Raw genomic sequence first — 21,817 nt, 5'->3', positions numbered from 1 at the left:
TAATCAGTCAAGAGCTTTATGATTTTAAGCTCTCTAAACTCCCTCTCACAACTCTTGGCTTACTCTTTCAAAAGAGATTGAGGATTGAAGAAAAATGAGGAATACACAAATGCATGGGGAGCTCCCCCTTCTATAGCCAAAATTGGTTATTAAAATATATTTTTCCTTCTCAAATTAAGCGGCACCGCGTTATCAATTTGGCCAAATTAGTTGTTATATTAATTTAATTTTTTTTCTTCTTGTGGCTTCTTCCTTGTCAAAGCCATGTGCCGCCATTTTTTTTCTTCAATTGTTATGATGCCGACCACCATATGTTAAATTCAACATTTGTAGCTCTAATTATCTTTGACAGCCACCATATTTGACATTCTCTCACTTGGAGATTTGATTGAAAACCAATCATATCTCAACACCATCCTTTCTGCTTTGCCATTATCATATTGCTTATGTCTCTGTAAGGCCACAAAAGAATCTACTCCATACAAACTTTTCAGTATTGATTGATTTGGTCATAACATCTACTAGGGTCTCTTTGGTATGAATTTTCCACAAATCCACACTTCTATCTTCCATTAATTCTCTAACAAAGTGGTATTGTAACCCTATATGTTTTGTCCTTGAATGAAATGATAGATTCCTTGAAATGTGTAAGGCACTCTGACTGTCACAAACCACATGAATTTTCTCTTGTTTGAGCCCGACTCCTCCATTAACCTTTGTATCCAAATAGCTTCCTTGCAAGCTTATATAGCTGTCACGTGTTCTGCTTCTGTTGTAGATAAAGTCACAACGGTTTGCAGTTTCGAAACCCAGCTTACAGCTCTTCCTGCAAGTGTAAACACATAACTAGTAGTAGATGTCCTTTTATCAATGTCTCCTGCAAAATCTAAATCTATATAGTCTCTGACAGTAAATTATGATCCTCTGCAACATCTGAGGTTCCTCTGATGTACTTCAAAATACTTTTTACAATTTTCCAATGCTCTCCTCCAGGATACCACTCCCACTGCTTGTGCAATGTATGGTCTTGTACATATCATAGCAAACATCAAACTCCCCATTGTTGATGCATACAGTAATCAAGACATCTTCTTTTTCTCTACTTCATTGCTAAGACACATAATTAAGGATTACCTGAAATTAATAGGAAGTGGAGTAGAAATTGGCGTACAAACTCATATATTGAAGCGCCGCAAGATTTTCTTCAAGTAATTCTTCTAAGAAAATCAAATCTTCATGTTATTTCTGTCCCGAAGAATTTGCATCCTTAAAATCCTGTTTGCTAGTCCCAAGTCCTTCATTTCAAACTCTCTAACCAACTGTACCTTCAATTATTAGATTAGATCTTTGTTGGGGCCTGCTACTAACATGTCATCCACGTACAATAGCAAAATAATGAAATTATTATCTTCAAACCCTCTTAATATGCACAATAGTCTGAACTAAGTCTACTGTATATAAGGCTCAATATAAAGGAATCAAATCTCTCATACCAATATTTCGGCGCCTGTTTGAGACAGTATAGAGATTTGTTTAACCTGCAAACTAAGTTCTCCTTTCTTTTTTCAGTAAAACCTTTTGGTTAGAGCATATAAATTTCTTCTTTAAGTTCTCTATGAAGAAATACAGTTTTCACACCTAACTGCTCTAGATGTAGGTTGTATGTAGCACATATCACCAAGACTACTCTGACTGTTGTAAGTCAAACCACTGGAGAAAATATTTTGTTGAAGTCAATACCTTCTTTTTTATCATATCTTTTCACCACCAATAGTGCACAATATAGCTCCACTTGGTCTTTACTATCACACTTGATCTTATAGACCCATTTATTTCAAATAGCTTTTCTTCTATGTGGTAGTTGTACATGTTCACAAGTTTTATTCTTGTGTAGAGCTTCGATTTCTTCTTACATTACTGCCGTCCACAAAAGCAACATCTTAGCTATTTAAAGTTTCGCGGAAAGTTGATGACTCTCTATCCTTTGTCAGAAGACAATATGCAATATTAATCTCTGTAACATACTCTGAGTGTCATGCTGGCATTCGTCTCTCATGAGTTTACCGTCGAACGTTTAGGGCCTTGGACTCGACTTGTTCTTGTTCCTCATGGTCTGGTGCTGGCATTCATTTCTCATGAGTTGACCATCAAACTTCTAGGGCCTCAGACTCAACTTGTTCTTGTTCCTCGTGCTCTGGTACTATTTAAGAAGAATATGAATCTTCTGGATTATTTTCCACATGTATCGATACAGTCTCTGACTATTCCTTCACAATGCTATCATTTTCATCTTTCCTCTGTAGTTGATCTTCTACAAATATAACATCTCTGCTGACGACTATCTTGTGAGCAGTGGTATCCCACAAACGATACTCATTTACTCCATCAATATACCCTAAAAAGATACACCTCCTGGATGTTGGATCTAGTTTTGTTCTTTCTCGGGCATTGTACATCACATACACAAGACATCCAAATGCATGTAGATGAAAGTAATCAGTTGGCTTTCCATTCCTTTCATCGGTGTCTTCAACTCGATTGTTGTTTATAGAGATCGATAAACCACATAACAAACAGTTTTGGCTAGGGGTGGACATATTTTAACCAAACCGATTCAAACCGATCCAAACCGACCATTTGGATCGGTTTCATTAGTAAAAAAACTGGTTTCGGTTTATTGGATTGCAAACCGACATCACTTGATTTGGATTTTGGTTTGGAAGGATTCCAAACCGATTCAAACCGATCCAATCCAAAAATATTATATAATTACATTATATTCTAAGTTAAGCAATCTAACTAATTATATTTATCATTTTATGCAGATTTTCAGAAATCAAAACTAATTAGGCCATAAGTTTTGACGGACAAGATGCACAATATTTTAATTGTCAAATGATGTTCAACTTTATTTTAATTTTGTGAGTTTGTTTTGAATGAATAGGTTAAGAACTTCTTTATTAGGATGTATTATGTTGTAAACTTGTATGGATGTATCTTTGAATTGTTATCTAGATGTCAAAGTAGATATGAATAATATAAAAGAGGTATCAATTTGGATTACGGACACAAAAAAAAAATAAATAATTTAGGTAAAATAATAAAAAAGAAGTAGGTTTTAGCTAATAAACTCAAACCGAGAATCCAAACCGATCCAGTCGGTTTGGATCGGTTCGGTTTGAAAATTTTTTAAGTTGATATCGGTTTGAAATATTTTCAAACCGATAAGTTTGGATTGGTTTGAGAATATGTCTCAAACCGATCCAAACCGACTTTGCCCACCCCTAGTTTTGGCTATTTTTGCCCAAAATGCATTAGGTAGACCAATAATCCTTAATATAGCTCTTATTCTTTCTACAAGAGTTATGTTCATCCGCTTCGCCACTTCATTCTGCTGGGGATTGTATACCATCGTGAACTATTTCTGAATACCTTCTTGCTTATAGAAAGTAAGAAACTCGTCGTCTGTATATTCTCTATTGTTATTTGTCCTCAAGCACTTGATCTTTTCCCGAATTCAAGTTCAACTTGCGCTTTAAATTCTTTGAACACTGGAAACACATATGACTTTTTCTTGATTGGATACACCCAATATCTCCTAAAATAATCATCAATAAAAGTCATCAAGTACTTTGCACCTCTCATAGATATGTCTGGTGATTCTCAAACATTAGAATGAACTAAGTCTAGAATGTATTTACTTCTGGCGGTGAATCTGTTGAACCTCAATCTATGCTACTTACTTGGAATACAGTGCTCATAAAAACGGTAAGTTAACCGATTTGAACCTAAGAAGCAACTTTTGCTCAGAGAGAATTTTTAAACCTTGTTTTGACATGTGGCCAAGTTTGAGATGTCACATCATCGCCGACTCTTCTCCATTTGACGCGACACAAGTATAAGCTTTTTGCAATATTCCTCTTTTAAGCATGAATAGATTAGCACCGATCTTTTCCGCCTTCATCAATACAAGCGTGCCTCTAATTATCTTCATCATTCTATTTTCCACATGAGTATTGAAGCCAAGACTATCTATTTATCCCAAAGACAATAGATTCTTCTTCAGCCTTTTGACATGTCGTACCTCCTCAATTGTGCGAACCATAACATCAAACATTTTTATTTTGGTAGTACCAATACCAACAATTTTCATGGCATTATCATTATCCATGTATGCAGATCCTTCTGAGATAGCTTCATATTTATGGAACCATTCTCTCCGAGAGGTCATACGTCAGATAGTTCCCAAGTCTATAAGCCAGACGTCAGATAGTCGTTTTCTACTTTCTGCAATAGTTGTTGCCTTGCTGTAGAGAAATTCGCCATTATCTGAGGTATTTTCTATATACCTCTTATCATTTGATGACTTAATCTCTTCACCCTTCCTTCTTTTTTAGTTATTCGAACACTCTTTTTTAATGTGTTATTTCTTGCCACAATTGTAACATTTGACATTTTTTTACTTTTGGATTTTGATCTACTATAATTGTGACTCATACTAGGGCTGCATTATGTTGATCTCCTTCTCATCACCAATAATGCCTCTGATTGCTGCGAACTCACCTGTCTATCTTCCTTGTTCTTCCGCCTACTCTTCTCATTTAATACAGAGGCTGCAACATCGTCGAAGACTAGACTATCCGCTTGGTTGTTGTTTGTCAGATTGATGGTGAGTTGATCATACAAATCGGGTAGACTCTTAAGTAGAAACTCTGCACGTTAATTTTCCTCTATCTTATGACCCAACATTATAAGTTTTGAAAATAGAGTCTTCAAGGTATTGATATGGTCGGTCATCGATGCAGATTCTACCATTCGAAGAGTGTAAAGTTTTCTCTTCAAGAAGATTTTATTGTGTAGTGATTTAGGCTCGTATAGTTTCTTGAGAGTATCTCATATTTCCTTTACTGTCTTTTTTTCGCCACACTAGATAACATTTTATCTACAAGTGCTAAGTGTAGATCAGTAATTGTATTATTGTCCATCTCGTTCCATTTGTCATCAGTTATCTCCGTGGGTCTTTCTCTAATTGCTTGGCAGCAATTAGCTCCTACCATTTCACGTAAACAATAACTGTATACGTGAACAGTCCCATATTTTGCAGCCATCTCTTTTCACTACAAACTACTTTTGCTAGAATTAGCTCCCACCGTTTCACGTAAACAATAATTGTATACATGAACAGTGCCATATTTTGCTGCCATTGCTTTTCACCACAAACTACTTTTGCTAAAATCTGCTCTCACCATTTTACGTAAACAATATCTATATACGTGAACAGTGTCATATACATAAATAGTACCATATGTGTGAACAATAATGTATATGTGAACAGTACCCCTCCTGCTCTAGAAAATACAACCAGTAGCTCTAATACTACTGTTATAAAATTAATAGGTGAAATAGGGCCGCAACTAAAATGAAATTGAAAGAAAATGAAAAATAAGCACACACAGAGGACACCAGAAATTTATGTGGTTCGGTTTTTATCCTACATCCACGGGTAAAGATAAAAAGAAAATATTTACTAGTGAAATGAGAATTACAAATATTATAATATTTTTGGCTCTTTACCCAGAACCCTAATACACACAATCTCTGAAATCATTGATCACTCAAGAGCTTTATGATTTTAAGCATTCTAAACTCTCTCTCACAACTCTTGGCTCACTCTTTCAAAAGAGATTGAGGATTGAAGAAAAATGGGGAACACACAAATGCACGGGAAGCTCCCCTTTTTATAGCCAAAATTGGCTATTAAAATATATTTTCCCTCTTCAAATTAAGTGGCACCACCTTATGTTAAATTCAACATTTGTAGCTCCAATTATCTTTGACAGCCACCATACTTGACACTTTTATTTCATTCAACTGTAGAACCTCAATATTCAGGTTTCTCCAAAGGGTATGTAATATTTTCATAATCGATTTTAGTTAAAAAAAATTGTGTTTTGTTTTTGTCAAATCATCTCTCTTTGTGTTCAAAATATTTGAAAAAACCTTGCATTCAATTTTAATTAGTAGTTTGGGTAGAGAGACTTGAAAATCGTAGGTTTTGATAATATTATAGCCATATATTGCTTGTAATGATGTGTTCGTTGCTCGTACTCATAATTGAAAAATATAAATTATCACTACTACAAAAAAGGTTATAGATGATGTTTAAATTAACCTTATGATGATGAAATAAAATTAGTCATCTTTGTAGCAGTAATCTAAAATTGGGTACAAAAAATGACGCATAAAAAGAGTCATCTAATTAGTATCTAGATGACTCATTTCTCAAAAAAAGAGTCTCTAATGTTGTAAAAGAATTGTCCTTCCTTCGACTGTAGATGACTCATTTTAAGTAGTGAAAGTCAACAATATATGTCATCCTAATATGAGTAGATTACTAAAGATCTCAAATGGTTGTTGTTGTTGTTGTTGTTGTTGTTATTTATGCTAACCTGTAGTGCAATAAATATTTTTGAAAGGCTATCGTATAAAAATAAATATTCATCAAGCAATTGTATTAATCATGTATAGATTGGTACATTACAAACAATACTAAAAAATATTGTGTTTACAATTCCCAAATTAAAGTAACTAGATATCCATAAATCTTTTTTCTTAAAAGAAAAATATTACATTCCTCACAAGATCAACAAAATGTGGCAATCCTGCTTATCATGCCGAAGCCACAAAGAGTTGTAGAGTGCAACCTTTTTTACAAGCCTTCCTTGATTACAATAAGAAAATAATTTTATAAATCCTTTTAGTATCTTATTCAAAACAAAGACAACAAGAAAGATATAGATAAAAGATAATTTTGTTTATTACTAACCTCACAAAGTCATTATGTTACAAAATTTAGCAAAGAATATTATGTCATATGTGCTCTACCTACTTTCTTATTTCATCAATATCCTTTTGAGTGTTACTGTCTTGTCCAAAAAACTTAAATCATATACAAAATAGTCAATATTCATACATGCATCAATGTTATCAAATCTATTAATTTTAAAAGGATAAGCAAATGACTACCGCTTTTTTCTCCATGCAAAATCCAATTACTATAACTTTCATCTATACTTTTCAAATACAAATGATCCCTTATCTCATCAACAATCTAATGTTTTGCATTTCCAATTTCATACATGGACGTAGTATGTGATTAGAATTCTTTGCATAAATCACTGCAAAATTTAGAAGTCTTCCAACACCAACCTCATGATCTTTTGACCTTTGATTCGTAGACATCCAAGATTCCGAATTTAAAATATAAATATATCATACTAAAATATTTCACATAATCTCTTCATGATTGTCTATGTCCTAATTTGAGAAAAAGTAAAATATAGGACCTCAATATTATTATCCTAGTTGAATCATATTAATAAAACATCAATTTACTAAAACACATAACAAATAGATCAAAACTAGACGGACACGAAGTGTCAGAGACTAAAGCACAAAAAATTGATAGCTACCGTGCTAAGCATTTGCATTAAATGTTAAGCATATGATAAAATATTTTGGTATTTGTATCTTCTTTAAAATGTGTGCATATAAACGTTACGAACTCCTTCATAAAATATAATAACTTTAGTGTTCAGCCATATTTTCAATATCTATTATTTAAACATCAATAAATTAAATATAGAAAAAAAAAGCACATGTAGACCACCCACGAACTGACAATCTATCACCTTCTTTCACAAGCATGATTTTTTTTTCTTGAAACACAAACATAGATTTTATTAACCAACATAATAAGAGTACAAAAAGTACAGCAAGAGGTCATTTTATTGATTTAGATCTCAATTTATAGAAACCCTTACAATACATAATTGATGAAGCCTTTGCTTGCACACTGGAGAACAAGATGAATTAAGTTTACAAGAGATATCTATACAGGGCATCTCCATAATAATGTGCACAATAACCTAGAGCTATATGAGATGTGCCTTCTCAGCTCTTTTTAATTTCTCTCTATCACCAGATTTTAACTCTTCCGATCAGTACAAAAGTGGATCCTTCGCAAAGATTAAAATTTTACAGCTTAAGACTTTTTGGATCCGAACTATGAAAGCTTGAAATTTAGAATCAAACGACAACATAACAACTACAATAAACTAAAGCCACTACAAATCGACTATATAAACCACTACAAAATGAGATTTTGGTAGAGAGAAACAATCCTAAATCTTAGATCTAGATAGATATAATACCTCTCATTAAAAGGGAAGATAAAAAACTCTAGAAAATAAAAGAAAAAAGAAAAAAATCACCGAAGAAAGATGGTCTCCGTTCGGCATAGAGAAAGAAGCAATGTTCACAAACATGATTAAACAAAAGAAAAGAAAATACCTTTATGTAGAGACCAAATGTTTCAAAATCCAAGTTGAAGGTGGCCCAATGCTTCAATATTGTTAGTGTTGTGGTCTCAAGTTTTATAATCTTCTCCTCAAAATGTATGGTCTAGAGGTTTAAGATTTCTTCTTTCACCTCACTTCAACCATGTGTGAATAGTTAGGGTTTACTATTTTGAGGTTGTATAAATAATGGGTGAAATTAGGGTTTATAACTTGGAAGTTGAAGACAAGAAGATGTTTTATGTGGGGGAAAGAGAATTTTACGGGCAAAGATCGTGAAATTTCAGAATAATTGAGGGAGATGTTGATTGTTTTAACTCAATTGCTATTGATGTCATGTGCAAATGTACACAACAAGCAATAAAGTGATGAATATTCAAGATCATCTCCACAAGGACTGATGTTACTACAAATGCTACAGCAATCACGATAGTGCAAACTTCCTTTATCTAAAGAGAAATCTAATTAAAGTTGATTACTATTGAAATTAACAATATTAATAAAATAAATGTAATAATAAAGTAAATTAGATGAATTGCGTAAAAAGAATTTAATGGAAATGAGGTAGCTGAATGATCAAACTCTCTTCATGGGCTGACTGTTTTGTTCAAATTAACACCAATTGCTACAACAATTCCTACAGCACTGGGCACAATTATTTTGCATCCTCAGCTGTCGCTTGTTGGACTTCTCATACCCTTAAGCACCCTAACAATGACCAGTTGTTATTTCACCTAAGGTATGGCATTATGAACATACACTCTCACTGCCCTACAAGGTGAATCCCTAAATCTAGTTCTTCACAAATCTTAACTCAAGTGTAGCCCTTTTGGGACTCAAGTTAAACTCAATCCAGAAAACTTAAATTAAGATCAAGTATTACTATAATAATTTCCATTAAGACATGCCCTTTTGTGGCTCTCTCTTAACTTGAACCATTAAATGGGAGGTCCACCGAAATAATGATTGTAATATAAGCTACTAGAGCAAAATACTACAGCAATGTTGCAACAACTCATAAGAACTGTCAAGAACCCATTGAGATTGTTTGTCACTCAACTACAATCAAATTTAGTTCATACTTTGAAAAAGAAAAACAAATAGCAAAGTATCAGCCATAAAATATATCGTTTCAATCAAAGAGTAAGAAATGGGATAAGTAAAGAACGATGAAAATTGAATCCAAATAGTTCTGCCGATTTCTTCACTGGTGCAAACTTATTTTCCCTTGAATTCTGATTTTTCCTTCTTTTCCTCTTGATTTCTTTGATGTTCATTCACCGCCCCCTTTTCCATATGATGTGTGTTCTTTTTATAACTGAAAACTATGGTAAAAAGAAGCATAGGGCACGCATAAGTCAGATTAGGAAACTGCAAACCGCGATTCTGCAAGTATCCAGCGCTAAATTTTCTCTGTCGTTGTTCTCGGATTGCTACAGCAATGGTTACTACAGCAACGGCTACAACACTACATTGTTCCAGATTTGTTTCAATTCTTTTTGTAGTCATGTTCTTCCTCATTTTTGCAAGCCTATTGCATCAGCATTCCTTCCATGAAATATGAGCTTCTGGACACCTACAATTATGTACACAATTTAAGCACGAATTATTCTAAATCAAGCAAAAATAATTAAGACTAAACTAAAATAAATGTTTATGCAAAATGTAACAAAAATGCAATAGAAACACATCATTTACTCTCTAAGTAATATTGATTTAAGTCTAGAATTGTCATAATAACTCTCATTTCATAGAGTTATCAGGAGACAAGAGGGCATTCGTATTTCGTTGAAGACAGAGAAAAATGAAAAGGGAAGGTTGAGTTTTTATACTTGAAAATAAATGACAAATTTTAAAAATAAGGTCACCTTTTATTTAATTAAAGATGACTCGTTATTTAGGGATGAGTCATTTTTATATTGTAAGTAAAAATAATTTTATAATAGATGACATTCAAAAACAAATAAAAGTCATCTAAACTAATAGATGACAATTAATAGCACGCGCATCGTGTATTACATGTCATCTTTGTCATGTTTTGTAGTAGCGTATATGTTGATTCCAAAAATTTTACCATACAAGAAGAGTTGAGGAATAATTGTTTCACTTAAGTAATAGGCTATCCGAGGGCGTTATTGGTGTAAACTTAATGAAAAAAAATAAATAATATGAGAAAAAAAGAGATTAACAAAAAAAAAAGCTTGGAAGATGTTATGCCCTTCTTCCAATATAAAAATTTCTCCTTCTCTACGAGACCTCTTTATATAAAAGAAATAATCAAAAGTATAACTAAGTTAGAAAAACTAAGCTTCTATCTTATAGAATTTGAGTTTGGCAAAGATTAGGACTTATTTTGTTTTGTTTAAATTAGGAAATATTATTAGATGCGGGTCTCAGACTCGAGGCTCATTCGTTTATGTCATCGAGTAGAATTTAGTAAAAGTATAAGTTTAATAAATTCTACTCCATAGTAGCTTTGGTATATTATTTCAAATAGAACTTATTTAATTAGAGCTTTTATAAGTAGATATTTTACTATAAAAAAATAGTAATTGTTTGGTTGTAAATAAGAGCTTTTATTAAAAATTATAAAATTATTTTAATAGGTAAATTTTTTAAAGTTCTGTCATGAAAATAATGAAATAAAATTATCGAATAAGTAAATGACATTTTAGATATTTTAATATTTTATAAAAGCTTTTCAATTTTTACTCTCAAAAACCCAAAATTTAAAATTTTACTAATAGAGGCAAAATAGCTTATTTAATTTTCTAAAGTTTTGTTCAAAAAACAGTCAAACAACAAAATAAGAATGTTAAAAAAAACTTATAAATTAAATAAATGCTTATAATTACTAGATAAATTATACCAAACATGCACTTAATTACTTTTATCAATAATCCTAATATATAGCTTATTGTTCTTTTGATATTTTGAATCTTTCTTTTTTTTTTTTTTGTATTTGGTAAGACTCGAAATAGACTGTGATTAATTTGATTGTATGTGTACAAAGATTTACTGAAGGTATATTAATTTATGCACTACACTTGCTTGTAGATTTTAATAGCTTCGTACGAACTTAAGGTTTCATTGTTAGCAAAAATTGTTGAATCATATTTAATAGGTATTTTCTAGTATGACTTCGTCTGATTTTAGGATGTATTCGGTGCGAAGCACTATAGAGTATTTTTGTAATTTAAGTGTTGTAGAAAAAAAAAAATTAGGGTGTTTGTTATTAATTATTAACTATGAGATAAAAGTTGATGAAATTTGTAAGCATAATTATTTAAAATTAATAAACTCTTGTTAAAAAAGTATAAAGTATTTTAAATGACTATTAAAAACAATAAAATCAACTGAATTTTTAAAATTTACAACACGATTTATCGTAAACGAGACTTAAATAGAGATGGCAAAAATCCCCATGGGGATTGGTACTCTCAGGGATTTTTTCCATTCGGGGAGGGTACAGGGATAATTTTCTACCCGATTTCTTATTCGGGAAAGGGATGAGGAAATTTTTTTACACAGTTTCTTATTCGAGGAAGGGACGGAGATGAGGTGGAATCCCCATCCCCTCCCCATTTCCCCCATTTTTATTTTTATTTTATTTTTTAAAATTACTAGTAAATAAATAATAAAATTTGAATTATATTATAAAATTTTAAATATTGGTAACAATAACAAATATCAGAATACTTATATTAAACTTTTAGGCCTAATTAACTAATTAAAGTTTTAAATTTTATTTAGAACATTAAAAAGGCCGGGTAGATTCTATTAGTCCAAAAATTTTATTTTAGTTTTAATTTCGTTTTATTAAAAATATTAATTAAGTATCTACATTTATTTTATTATCGATATAAAAGTAAATTCTTTTTTCTTTTTATTGTAGGATTATGAAGATTAAAAAAGATTATTTTTTTGATAATTTGTAATTTGCATGTGACTTTTGTAATGAATCAATGTTAATGTAAGATATATTTCGAACTTTATTTTTATTTGAATTTTCTATTTTAATATAATTAACTCAAAATCGAAAACAAAAAAAAATGTATTTGCTATTCGGGGATCGGGGACCCTCGGAGATCCTTTGTTACTATTCGGGGAAGGAATGTGGATTCTTTCAAGCAATTCTAATGAGGACGGGGAGGGGACGGGGACATACGCAAAATATTAGGGATGAGTACGGGAAAATTGGTCACCTCCCCTCCCCTACCCATTGCCATTCCTAGACTTAAACCATATCATATTATGCACACTTTATTAAGATGTAAGGTATTAGGTTGTAACTTTTATTTCTTCCAAACGCATAACCTGAGCTTCAATCTTCAAGTTTCTCCAATGCGTAACTAAGATTTTCATAATTTATTTTTGTAAAAATTTGTGCTATTCTAAGTGTCCAAAATATAGTCAATCTTTTGCTCGTGTCTTTGAAATGACTCCAATATTTACCCATGCCATGTCGAAACCCGTACGTATTGGGTCTATAAGTTCATTAAGAAAATTTTTTTGTACTTTCTAAGCAAAATAAGGCTTGAAAAAGACTATGATTTTAATATTGAAATAATATGTGCAAAAGACTCGTAGATTTCCAACTTCAATATCAACTTGATCAGTTTTTTGTATACTTCAGATTCTTTAATTATATGGTTTCACAGTTGTGCTTCATAATAAGGGGAAAAAAAATAGAACAATGAATAATCGTTTACTTAGCAATTTTTTGAGACAAGCTGCCATTGAATAACTGAAATTACAAATTGAAAGCTTTCCCTCTGCTCAATGGAAGCAAACTTATACAAATACTAGCTAGAATTACGATTTATGAAAGGCTCATACAAACAACAATAGAAGCACTTAATCAGGTGCTACCAACTTAAATAAAGTTTAAGCAATTTCTACACCATCAATTAAGGACGGTAACCAACACTTGACAATAAAAAAGACTATCACTATAGTTGAGTTCCAATCTAATGCGCGACTGCACACGTGGCGAGTGTTCATTAGCAGGATTGTGGTCCCCACGATGTGGCTCCACCAATTATAAATCGCCATGCACGTAGTCGCACGCTATAAGATACGTGCAACAAAGTGTACCTAATCGAAATCCATCACCAGTTACTCGATTCAGAAACCATATTATTTCAAACTCTTTCATGAATCATAGTTTGAGGAATACAAACTCTTCAATTGCAGGCACCTTTCCTATTTCCTTGAGGGAATCCTGATTTGGTTCTTCATCAACGCCGATTGCCATGATCCCATGATTCCTCCTGAAAGTTCTTCCTACACTCATGAAGTTCACATTGACATTATGCTCACCAAGTATGTTCCCAACCTTGCCAATCATGCCAGGCTGATCAACCTGCCGGCACAGGATGAGGTTCCCTTCCAGGCTCGCATCAACACCAAACGATCCCACGCGTGTCAGGTGAGGTATCCCAAATTTCACTTTCCCTTCAATGCTTATCTCTCCATTTTCTGAAACAGCAGCTGCAAATTTGGAATCTACGTTGGATAACTGAACCTGGATTGAATCGATAGGGAACTCAGGGGACGAGTCAGCTACCACACGCTCTTCGCTAATCCGGAGGCCTTTCTGTTTAGCTGTGAAATCTGCATTGACAAGGTTGATGAACGAGGCTGATATCGGTTCAATGATGCCTTTTGTGATCATAGCTCGGAGAATTCTTGTGTCCAAGTCATCAGGGTCACGAGCTGATCGGTAGATAAGCTTCACAGACTTAATGCCACTCCCTCCGGATACCAGCTGCACAGCCAGCCTGCCAAGCTTCTTAGCTAGCACAACATAAGGAGCCAACTCTGACAAGACCTCTGATGGAACCATGGGAGCATTTATTGCAGTAGCAGAAAGCTCTCCCCTCAATGCTCCGACCACAGCCTCTGCTATTTCAATAGCTACACCTTCCTGATACATTTTATTTCTCAAAAAATTTCATTAATGCATTGAAGAATAACGAAACAATGCAATATGAATTATTAATAAAAGAATAGATAAAAATCATACTTGTGCCTCTTTGGTGCTAGCTCCAAGATGAGGAGTGACAGTAACATTCTCATGTTGAACTAGTTTGCTGTCTTTGGCTGGGGGTTCTTCCGTAAAAACATCAAGTGCTGCCTGCATTTTGATCATGTCAATGCAAGAAATGATCACTGATCTTTTGGTGCATAGCATTACAAAGCTCAAAATTTAAAGCTAATAATCTTTTGAAGAAGGGTCATAAATTGGGTAATTAAGATAGCTTGCTCTGCCTTCCCATTTTGGCGTTTGCATGTAAAGGTATATGTTGGTCTTATGACTTGGAACTCAAGCAAATGTTAGGCTCTTCATTGTTTGTATAAATTCCCATTTTAGGTAACACATTGTGACAGAGTGTAATTCGGGTAAATCTTAAATTTCTATAAAAGTTATTATAAACGTTTATATTTGTCAAAAAATCTACGAAAACTTAATAAAGTTCATCAAAATAATTCCCATTAAATGTGGATCAAAGACTAAAAAATTGATTGAGAAAGAAATGAAACGTAAATAAGAAGTCAGTAATCGAACAGAAGACCTTGACTCTAATAAATTGTCAGTTAAAACTCAATTCAAAAACTTAAACTAATATGAACTCAACATTTGTATTCAAATCAAAATTAACATACGTTAAATTGTGAAACATACCTGAGCAACAACGCCACTATCAAGTGCCCTGACCAAAGCTTCTTCATCAATAACACCACCTCTAGCAACATTAACAATTCTAACTCCTTTCTTCATCTTAGCAAAAGTTTCATCATTGAAAATCTTTGAAGTGGTGGGGTTGAGAGGCATGTGAAGCGAGATAAAATCAGCAGTGGCAAGGGCCTGATCAAAAGAAACCAACTCCACACCAACAGCTCTGGCTTTGTCGGCTGGGGCATATGGATCATGTGCAATTACATTCATGCCCAAACCTTTTGCTCTTCTTGCAACTTCAGACCCAACTTTACCAAATCCCATTACTGCTAGTGTCTTTCCCACTAATGATACTCCCACATACTTGCTTCTAAGCCATTTTCCTGCCATCAATTTAATGTTAGCCAATGCGTTCTTAGCATAGGTTTATAACAAATGAAGCAAATTTGAATGCTTGAAGATCATCAACGAAAATTTTTTCTAACTCCAAGTTATTCAGAAAAAGTAATATGATGATTATCAATTTTGTATCACAATCTGTGCATCTCAAATTATGTGAAACTGATATAGAGCACATATATATGTCGTTTGTCACATTATTATGCTGTCTAACGAATAAGAAATGAGATTGTTCTAGTAGTGCATTTATCTAGTGGTAATATAAATGGGGTAGAATCGGAATGGATTAGAATGAAAATTGGAAATGAAGAACAGAAATCAAAATAAATTATTTACTTTGGGTTGCTAGAATTATAATCGAAATGAATTGTATTTCTATTGATTGTTTACTTTGTCTTAGAATTAGAATAGATTATTATAAATTATTACAATGCCCTTAGTTAATTGTTGTCATTATTATTTATTATAATTATGATTATTATTATTATTTCTATTGTTAGTACTAATTATTGTTACTAATAATAGTATTAATAATATTACTAATATTCATGATGATGACGACGATTATGACATTTTTAACTAATGCATGAGCATAGTCAGTTGGACAATCTACGAGCCGCAACGACAACTGATGGGTATTGCGTACAATGGGTGACGATCAATGGCATGAGGCTAACGATCTGTAGCAGTTCGTGGCATGCATTTGACAAGATCTGCGTACAACGATGATGTGCAACAACTAGCTCTACTGTGTTCAACGACCGACATGTGATAATGCTGCTGGTTCTGATCATGGCTACTGTTTTGGTTTAGTTTTTTCTTTTTTAATTGAGGATGAAATTGGGTTTATAAATTTATTTGGAGAATAAAAATGTCAATTCTGCAAATGGGAGTCTGATTCCCAACCCCTTTGGAAATTAAACTCCCATTTTCTAATTTCACTTTATTATGAACCCCACTTAAAAAATTCCCTTTCCCATCCTAATTTTATGGAATAAACAAAAACAATGATTCCAATTCTAACTTCCGCTCAATTCAAAAAATAAATGTAAAAATGTAATAAATCAAAGTTTCATTTGGATTAATAATTGATCAACATATATAAAACACATGCTAGAAATTTTAGTGGACCCTAAACTTGAAATTACTTTATTTGGTGGGTAGTGTCCAGTCACCTTCCTCTACCAATAATTGAGAAAATTTTCTATCGCATGAATGGACAACACCTCCAAGAGTGGACAACACCTGTTACTTCTACTGACAACTTAGATAGAAAATGATGGAAAATTTCATAAAACAAAAATATCTTTCGTCTTTTTCATGTGAAATAAAATGATGACCCACCAGCGAACCCACCACCGGCTGGGTACAAAAGCACCTTGGGTGATATATTATTTTATTTATTTATTTTTTTCTCCAAGAACAACAGATCGAACAAAATTCAAAGCATTACCAACTACCAAAAACAAAGAGAAAATAATTTAGTATGTATGAAAGTGGCAAATCGCCCCCGCCAGATCTAATAACTATACAAAAAGACAATTTTTGGCATTCAATTTGCTTTATAAAAACGTGTAAAATAAATTACTATCAAAATTACAAAAGAACCAAAAAAAGATTTTAAATAGTTAGGTATTAACAAAAATATTTCTAGCCAAAGCTATGCTCTCTGGAGCATAAAAATAATAAAAAAAGCATATATAATTTCTTGTGGAAGTCATTTAATTGAGATAATAAAAAATTTTGTGTTGAAAACAAAGATTTGAGGTTTGAATTTTGTTTACATGTGTGCAGGGACAAGACTGGATTGCCGTTAGATTAAATCAAAAAAAAAAAAAAAGAAGAGATATTAACTTCTTTTCATTGAACATTTCCTTCTACAAACGAAATTAGATTGAAAATAAAATAGGCAAAAAGAAAAATCTTAATTCGAGTAACAAATTTAAGCAACTAAAAACTTGCAAGCAGTCAAAAAATTGTCTGAATTTTATATGACAAGGTTAAAATTTTTCTTAACATGTTTAACAAGCGACAAAACAAAGAAACTAAAACTTAAAAAGGCCAGAATAAAAATTACATAACTAAAGGGAACTAGATTCTAATCTTCTTTCTAATGGCTATTGTGGGGTGGAACTAGATTCTTCTATATGGGGCCTGTGAGGGCCAGTTTGCTGTAAATAATAATTATATGTATTGTATAATATAATAAAAGATACTTTTAAAGGTAAGTATTTTGTTATAATGGATGCCGTTATTACCAGCTTTAATGGAAGCATCAGCCTGAGAAACATTTCTGGCCATGGAAGCAAGCAAAGCGATCCCATGTTCGGCGGCCGCCACCGTGTTCGCTATCGGAGCATTAACAACAAGACAACCGAACTCAGTAGCAGCTTGAAGATCAACATTGTCAATGCCAACGCCAGCTCTCCCAACAACTTTTAACTTCCCATTAGCGGCCTCAAAGACACTTCTCGTCACTTTAGTGCCACTCCTGACGATCAACGCGTCGCACTGCGAGATCTTCTCGCAGAGCGCTTCCGGGGAAAGATCGTACAAGCACTCAACGTTGCCGAAGCTGCGCAGGATTGCAAGCCCGGCTTCTCCGAGCTTCTCGGAAACTAGAATTGTCGGCTTTGGTGTTACGGCCTGGACGTTTAGATCGTCCTGGAATTTGGAAACATGAAGCTCTGATGTTTCCAGGGCTGTTTGTAACGAGTTGCTGATGGTGAATGAAGGAGGAGTGGTATAATTGGAATTATGAGAAGAGAATTTTAAGGAAATGGGTTTAGGCTTTGTGTTGTGGAGGAAAGAGAGGAGGGATGATTTTGATGAGTTTGATGATTTTGATCGGGTTGTAAAGATGGGTTTGATTGAAGAAGAAGAAGAAGAAGAAGCAGCCATGGCTGTGGAGTGTTAAGGTTTTGTTTTGGGGCTTGGCTGTGCTGGCTTTTGTGAGCTGGGCGGTGCAGGAGGTTGTGTGTGTGAGATTTTTATAGTAGAAAGTTATTGACCTTAGAACTGGATTAATTGACTAAGAATAGATAATTAACATTGGTGGAGGTAATTGCTTTTTACTTGCTAGGAGGCAACTAAGAATCAACATTGTTATACCTATAGTTTTATCTAATTGGACCCATATAAATGAATGGGTCCTCGGGGTAGAGGACTTCTATTTAATAATATGTCCTAAATTAAACAGATTAAAATAATACAAGTCGTAATCTAAATATCATAAAATAATATAAGTCTTAATTTTTGTCAAACTCAAATCCTACAAATTAGGAGTTGAGTTTTCGTAACTAAATTATATATCTAATTATTTTTCTTATTTAAAAATATTGTCATTCAAAGTTTTGTATAGAGAAAACGGTATATCATAGAAGGGAGTATAATATGCTCCAAGCATTTTCTTCTCTTCTCTCTCTTATTGTTTATTTATTATCGTGCCACTTTCGATTTTTGACTTAAATGTCGGAAGGTCATATGTTGGTAACACTCTTAGCGACCTCTAATGGATAATTGTTTTGAAAGATTTCAACAGCCAAACTTTTCACTCTGAACAATGGCGGTTTTAAAAACATCAAACTATCTTACAACATGTTCCCTAAATAAAACAACTCTTTTCCAACTCTTCAAAAAATTATTACAGTAATGAAAAATATTTAAAGTTCAACTTCCCAGTACATATGAGAAGTGAAAGAATCTAATCACATATCATGTTATACCTTAAAAAAAATCGATTGAAAATGTAACATTTAAGAGATGGTTGTTTGATCACATACCGTCATTTTTTTGAAAATTACTTATATCTAGAAGTTGTTATTGTTTTTTTTTTTATTACATGAGACTATTGCTCAAACTATAACTTATATTACATAAAATTATAACTGATATTTATAAATCAGACTATTATTGAGACCAACTTACATCAAATGCTAATAGAACTTTGCCCAAATTTTAACCCTCACTAATATTTTAGGAATGTCTACTCCTCACTCTTGGGTAAGAGAGAAGACTACCTTTACTCAATTATAATTGAGGAAGGAAATACCCCCACATTACACTTGTGGGGGTTCGAACTGCTGCCCTCCAAATCCAGCTTAGAGGGCAGCAGCCCTGAGATCTAATACTTTTTGTTTCTGTTTTGGGTATATTTTATTTGGATTTCAGTAACAACTATAGAGATTGTAAGAAAAATATGATCTTAGATCTAATACTTAATGGCATGTATTTTTCTTAATTCTCTGTATACGGAATAGGTTTGTGATGATTTTTCAAATTAATCATATATTTATACATTTGAAGTCGATTATTTTTATTAAAGTTGCTCGTTAGAATCACAAACCTTTAGATCTTTTAAAAGAAATTATTGGTTAAATTAATCTATACCCAGGTTATTAATTTGTTTCATTTTATCCAGAAAATTTTCAAAATCACTAGATATCATTAAGATGAAAAAATTTTCAGCTTTTAGTTTTACACTTAGGTCTAGTGGACAATTAGTTCTTATCCAAAGTAAAACTTCAATGGACAATATATTCACAAACTAATTAATTACCAAGTAAATTAAATTAAATCATGTACTAATTCTCCTATTATTTATGCCACGCAATGAGGTCATCACTCCATTTAATGCAAGTGGTTGGGCAATGGCCCATGTCCAGTATGTAATCATATCACACTCTATAAAAAGGAAGGTGCAGTCCATTTTCAATTATTCCTTTCTCCTAGCTAATAAAAACAAGTAAAATGGTTTTTCAAGAATAAGAAATTTTATAAAGTAATTTTTTTTTTCTTAAGTTGTGCCAAAGATAAAATTCCATAGAAACTTCATGGTTAGAGTCTAAATCAATCAAATTCATTGTTACAATTTTCATTTAATTAGGTGAAGACTTGAACAGAAATCCATTAATTTCTTTGGTTCTCTTGAATGTAATCCAGATGGAGAAAACTCAACTTTAAGTAATAAAGAAGCAAATTGAGAAGATAACACCGTCAATTTCTTCATTCAAGATCCAATCATAATGGAATGTACCACAATGTCCTAAATTTTGGGCTTAAATAAGAACAGGCTGTAAAAATATATATATATACCTACTTTTGGTCTAGTATTTTGTTCAATGGAGCCACCAACTTCAGATTTTTTGTAAATAAAATTAAATATCCAAAACTATTGGAATACCTAATAATTTTTGGGATCATGTTACTTTACAACAGTTGTAAGGTACCACAATTTTTTTTTCGGTGATTTTAGTCCTTCACTGTTTGATTTAATAAAAACATATTTTCAATGGTACATATTTATTTATTTAATTATTAACATTACACTTCTTATTATTTATTGAAAACTCAAAAAAAAATTAAAGAGTTAAAATTTTTAACAGATAAGTTCAGATTATTCAAACTTTATATTGTTTAATCAATAATGAGTCACAAAAATAAATATTATTTTTTAATATTATTTATTTTATTTTATTCAGTCATAGACTTATTATTATATTTATTCTTTCAAAAAACTAAATAAAATAAAATAAAAAATTTTTAATATAAAAAATAAATAAAATGTAATTTTAAAACATCGCCAGCCGTGCACATAAACTTATAAATATCTTGTAAAAAAATAAGGGGTCAAATGAAATTTAACGTCACAAAAAACAAAAATTGATGGTAGTTTACAACAGTTGTAGGGTAGCTGGATTTTTCTTTTTTTAGGTAAAATTCCAGCTTTTTCCACGTGCACTTGGGATCTTTGATTTTCCTACTCCACTTGCCCTGTGTCTTTTTCATGGGTCCCTCAATTGCTCTTGGTCCCAATTCACTGGGCCTTGATGCCATTAAATTATTTTTGTTCTTTATATGGAACAATTTTTTTTTTTTTTTTTGGATAAGATATGGAACAACGTTAAGAGGTCAAGAATGGGCCACTTGCATTCAATGTTATGAAGTAAACAATAATTGTTTAATAATTTATTTTTTAAAATCACAGTTGCAATATCATTAATATTTTATAACAAAAAATTTATTACGACCCACAGTATTATTTTTATTGTAGGGCACCCTAAATTATTAATCCTACAATGAAACAAAAATTACTCTCATTTTTTAAAAAGGAAATTTCTTCTGGGGAGAAACTTAATTATAAGGGAGTGAGTGGGAACCACTAAGCTTCACCAAATGGGATTAAATATTTTTTTTATGAAATTTTTTTCCCCGTTAAAAGTTTATTTGATGAGAATATTCCTCTCCAAATTCCGTTGACATTGACATTGTTGTTATTTTATTAAAAATAATGTTCTTTAAAAAAAAAAAAGGATTGTCACAGTACAAATGTTTGAGACGATCTATCCGCTGGTTACCCTGTCCTGGTTGACGCCGATCA

At 32.4% G+C, this 21,817-nt stretch overlaps 1 protein-coding gene across 1 annotated transcript; it reads right to left on the bottom strand.

Annotated features, from left to right (window-relative positions):
- Positions 1 to 13,064: 13,064 nt before the first annotated feature.
- On the bottom strand, positions 13,065 to 18,510 carry LOC18035874 (D-3-phosphoglycerate dehydrogenase 2, chloroplastic). The gene is made up of 4 exons (XM_006427662.2): positions 17,697 to 18,510; positions 15,046 to 15,422; positions 14,386 to 14,496; positions 13,065 to 14,286 (listed from the first exon to the last, which is right to left on the bottom strand). The coding sequence occupies exons 1-4, from the start codon at positions 18,337 to 18,339 to the stop codon at positions 13,519 to 13,521; spliced, it is 1,899 nt and encodes a 632-aa protein (XP_006427725.1). The 5' UTR covers positions 18,340 to 18,510; the 3' UTR covers positions 13,065 to 13,518.
- Positions 18,511 to 21,817: the final 3,307 nt, after the last annotated feature.

Source organism: Citrus clementina, unplaced genomic scaffold (assembly GCF_000493195.1).
Source record: "Citrus clementina cultivar Clemenules unplaced genomic scaffold, Citrus_clementina_v1.0 scaffold_7, whole genome shotgun sequence".
In the NCBI taxonomy this organism is placed as follows: Eukaryota; Viridiplantae; Streptophyta; class Magnoliopsida; order Sapindales; family Rutaceae; genus Citrus; species Citrus x clementina.
Note: the sequence above shows the minus strand (reverse complement) of the source record. Positions and strands in the feature narration are given on the sequence as shown.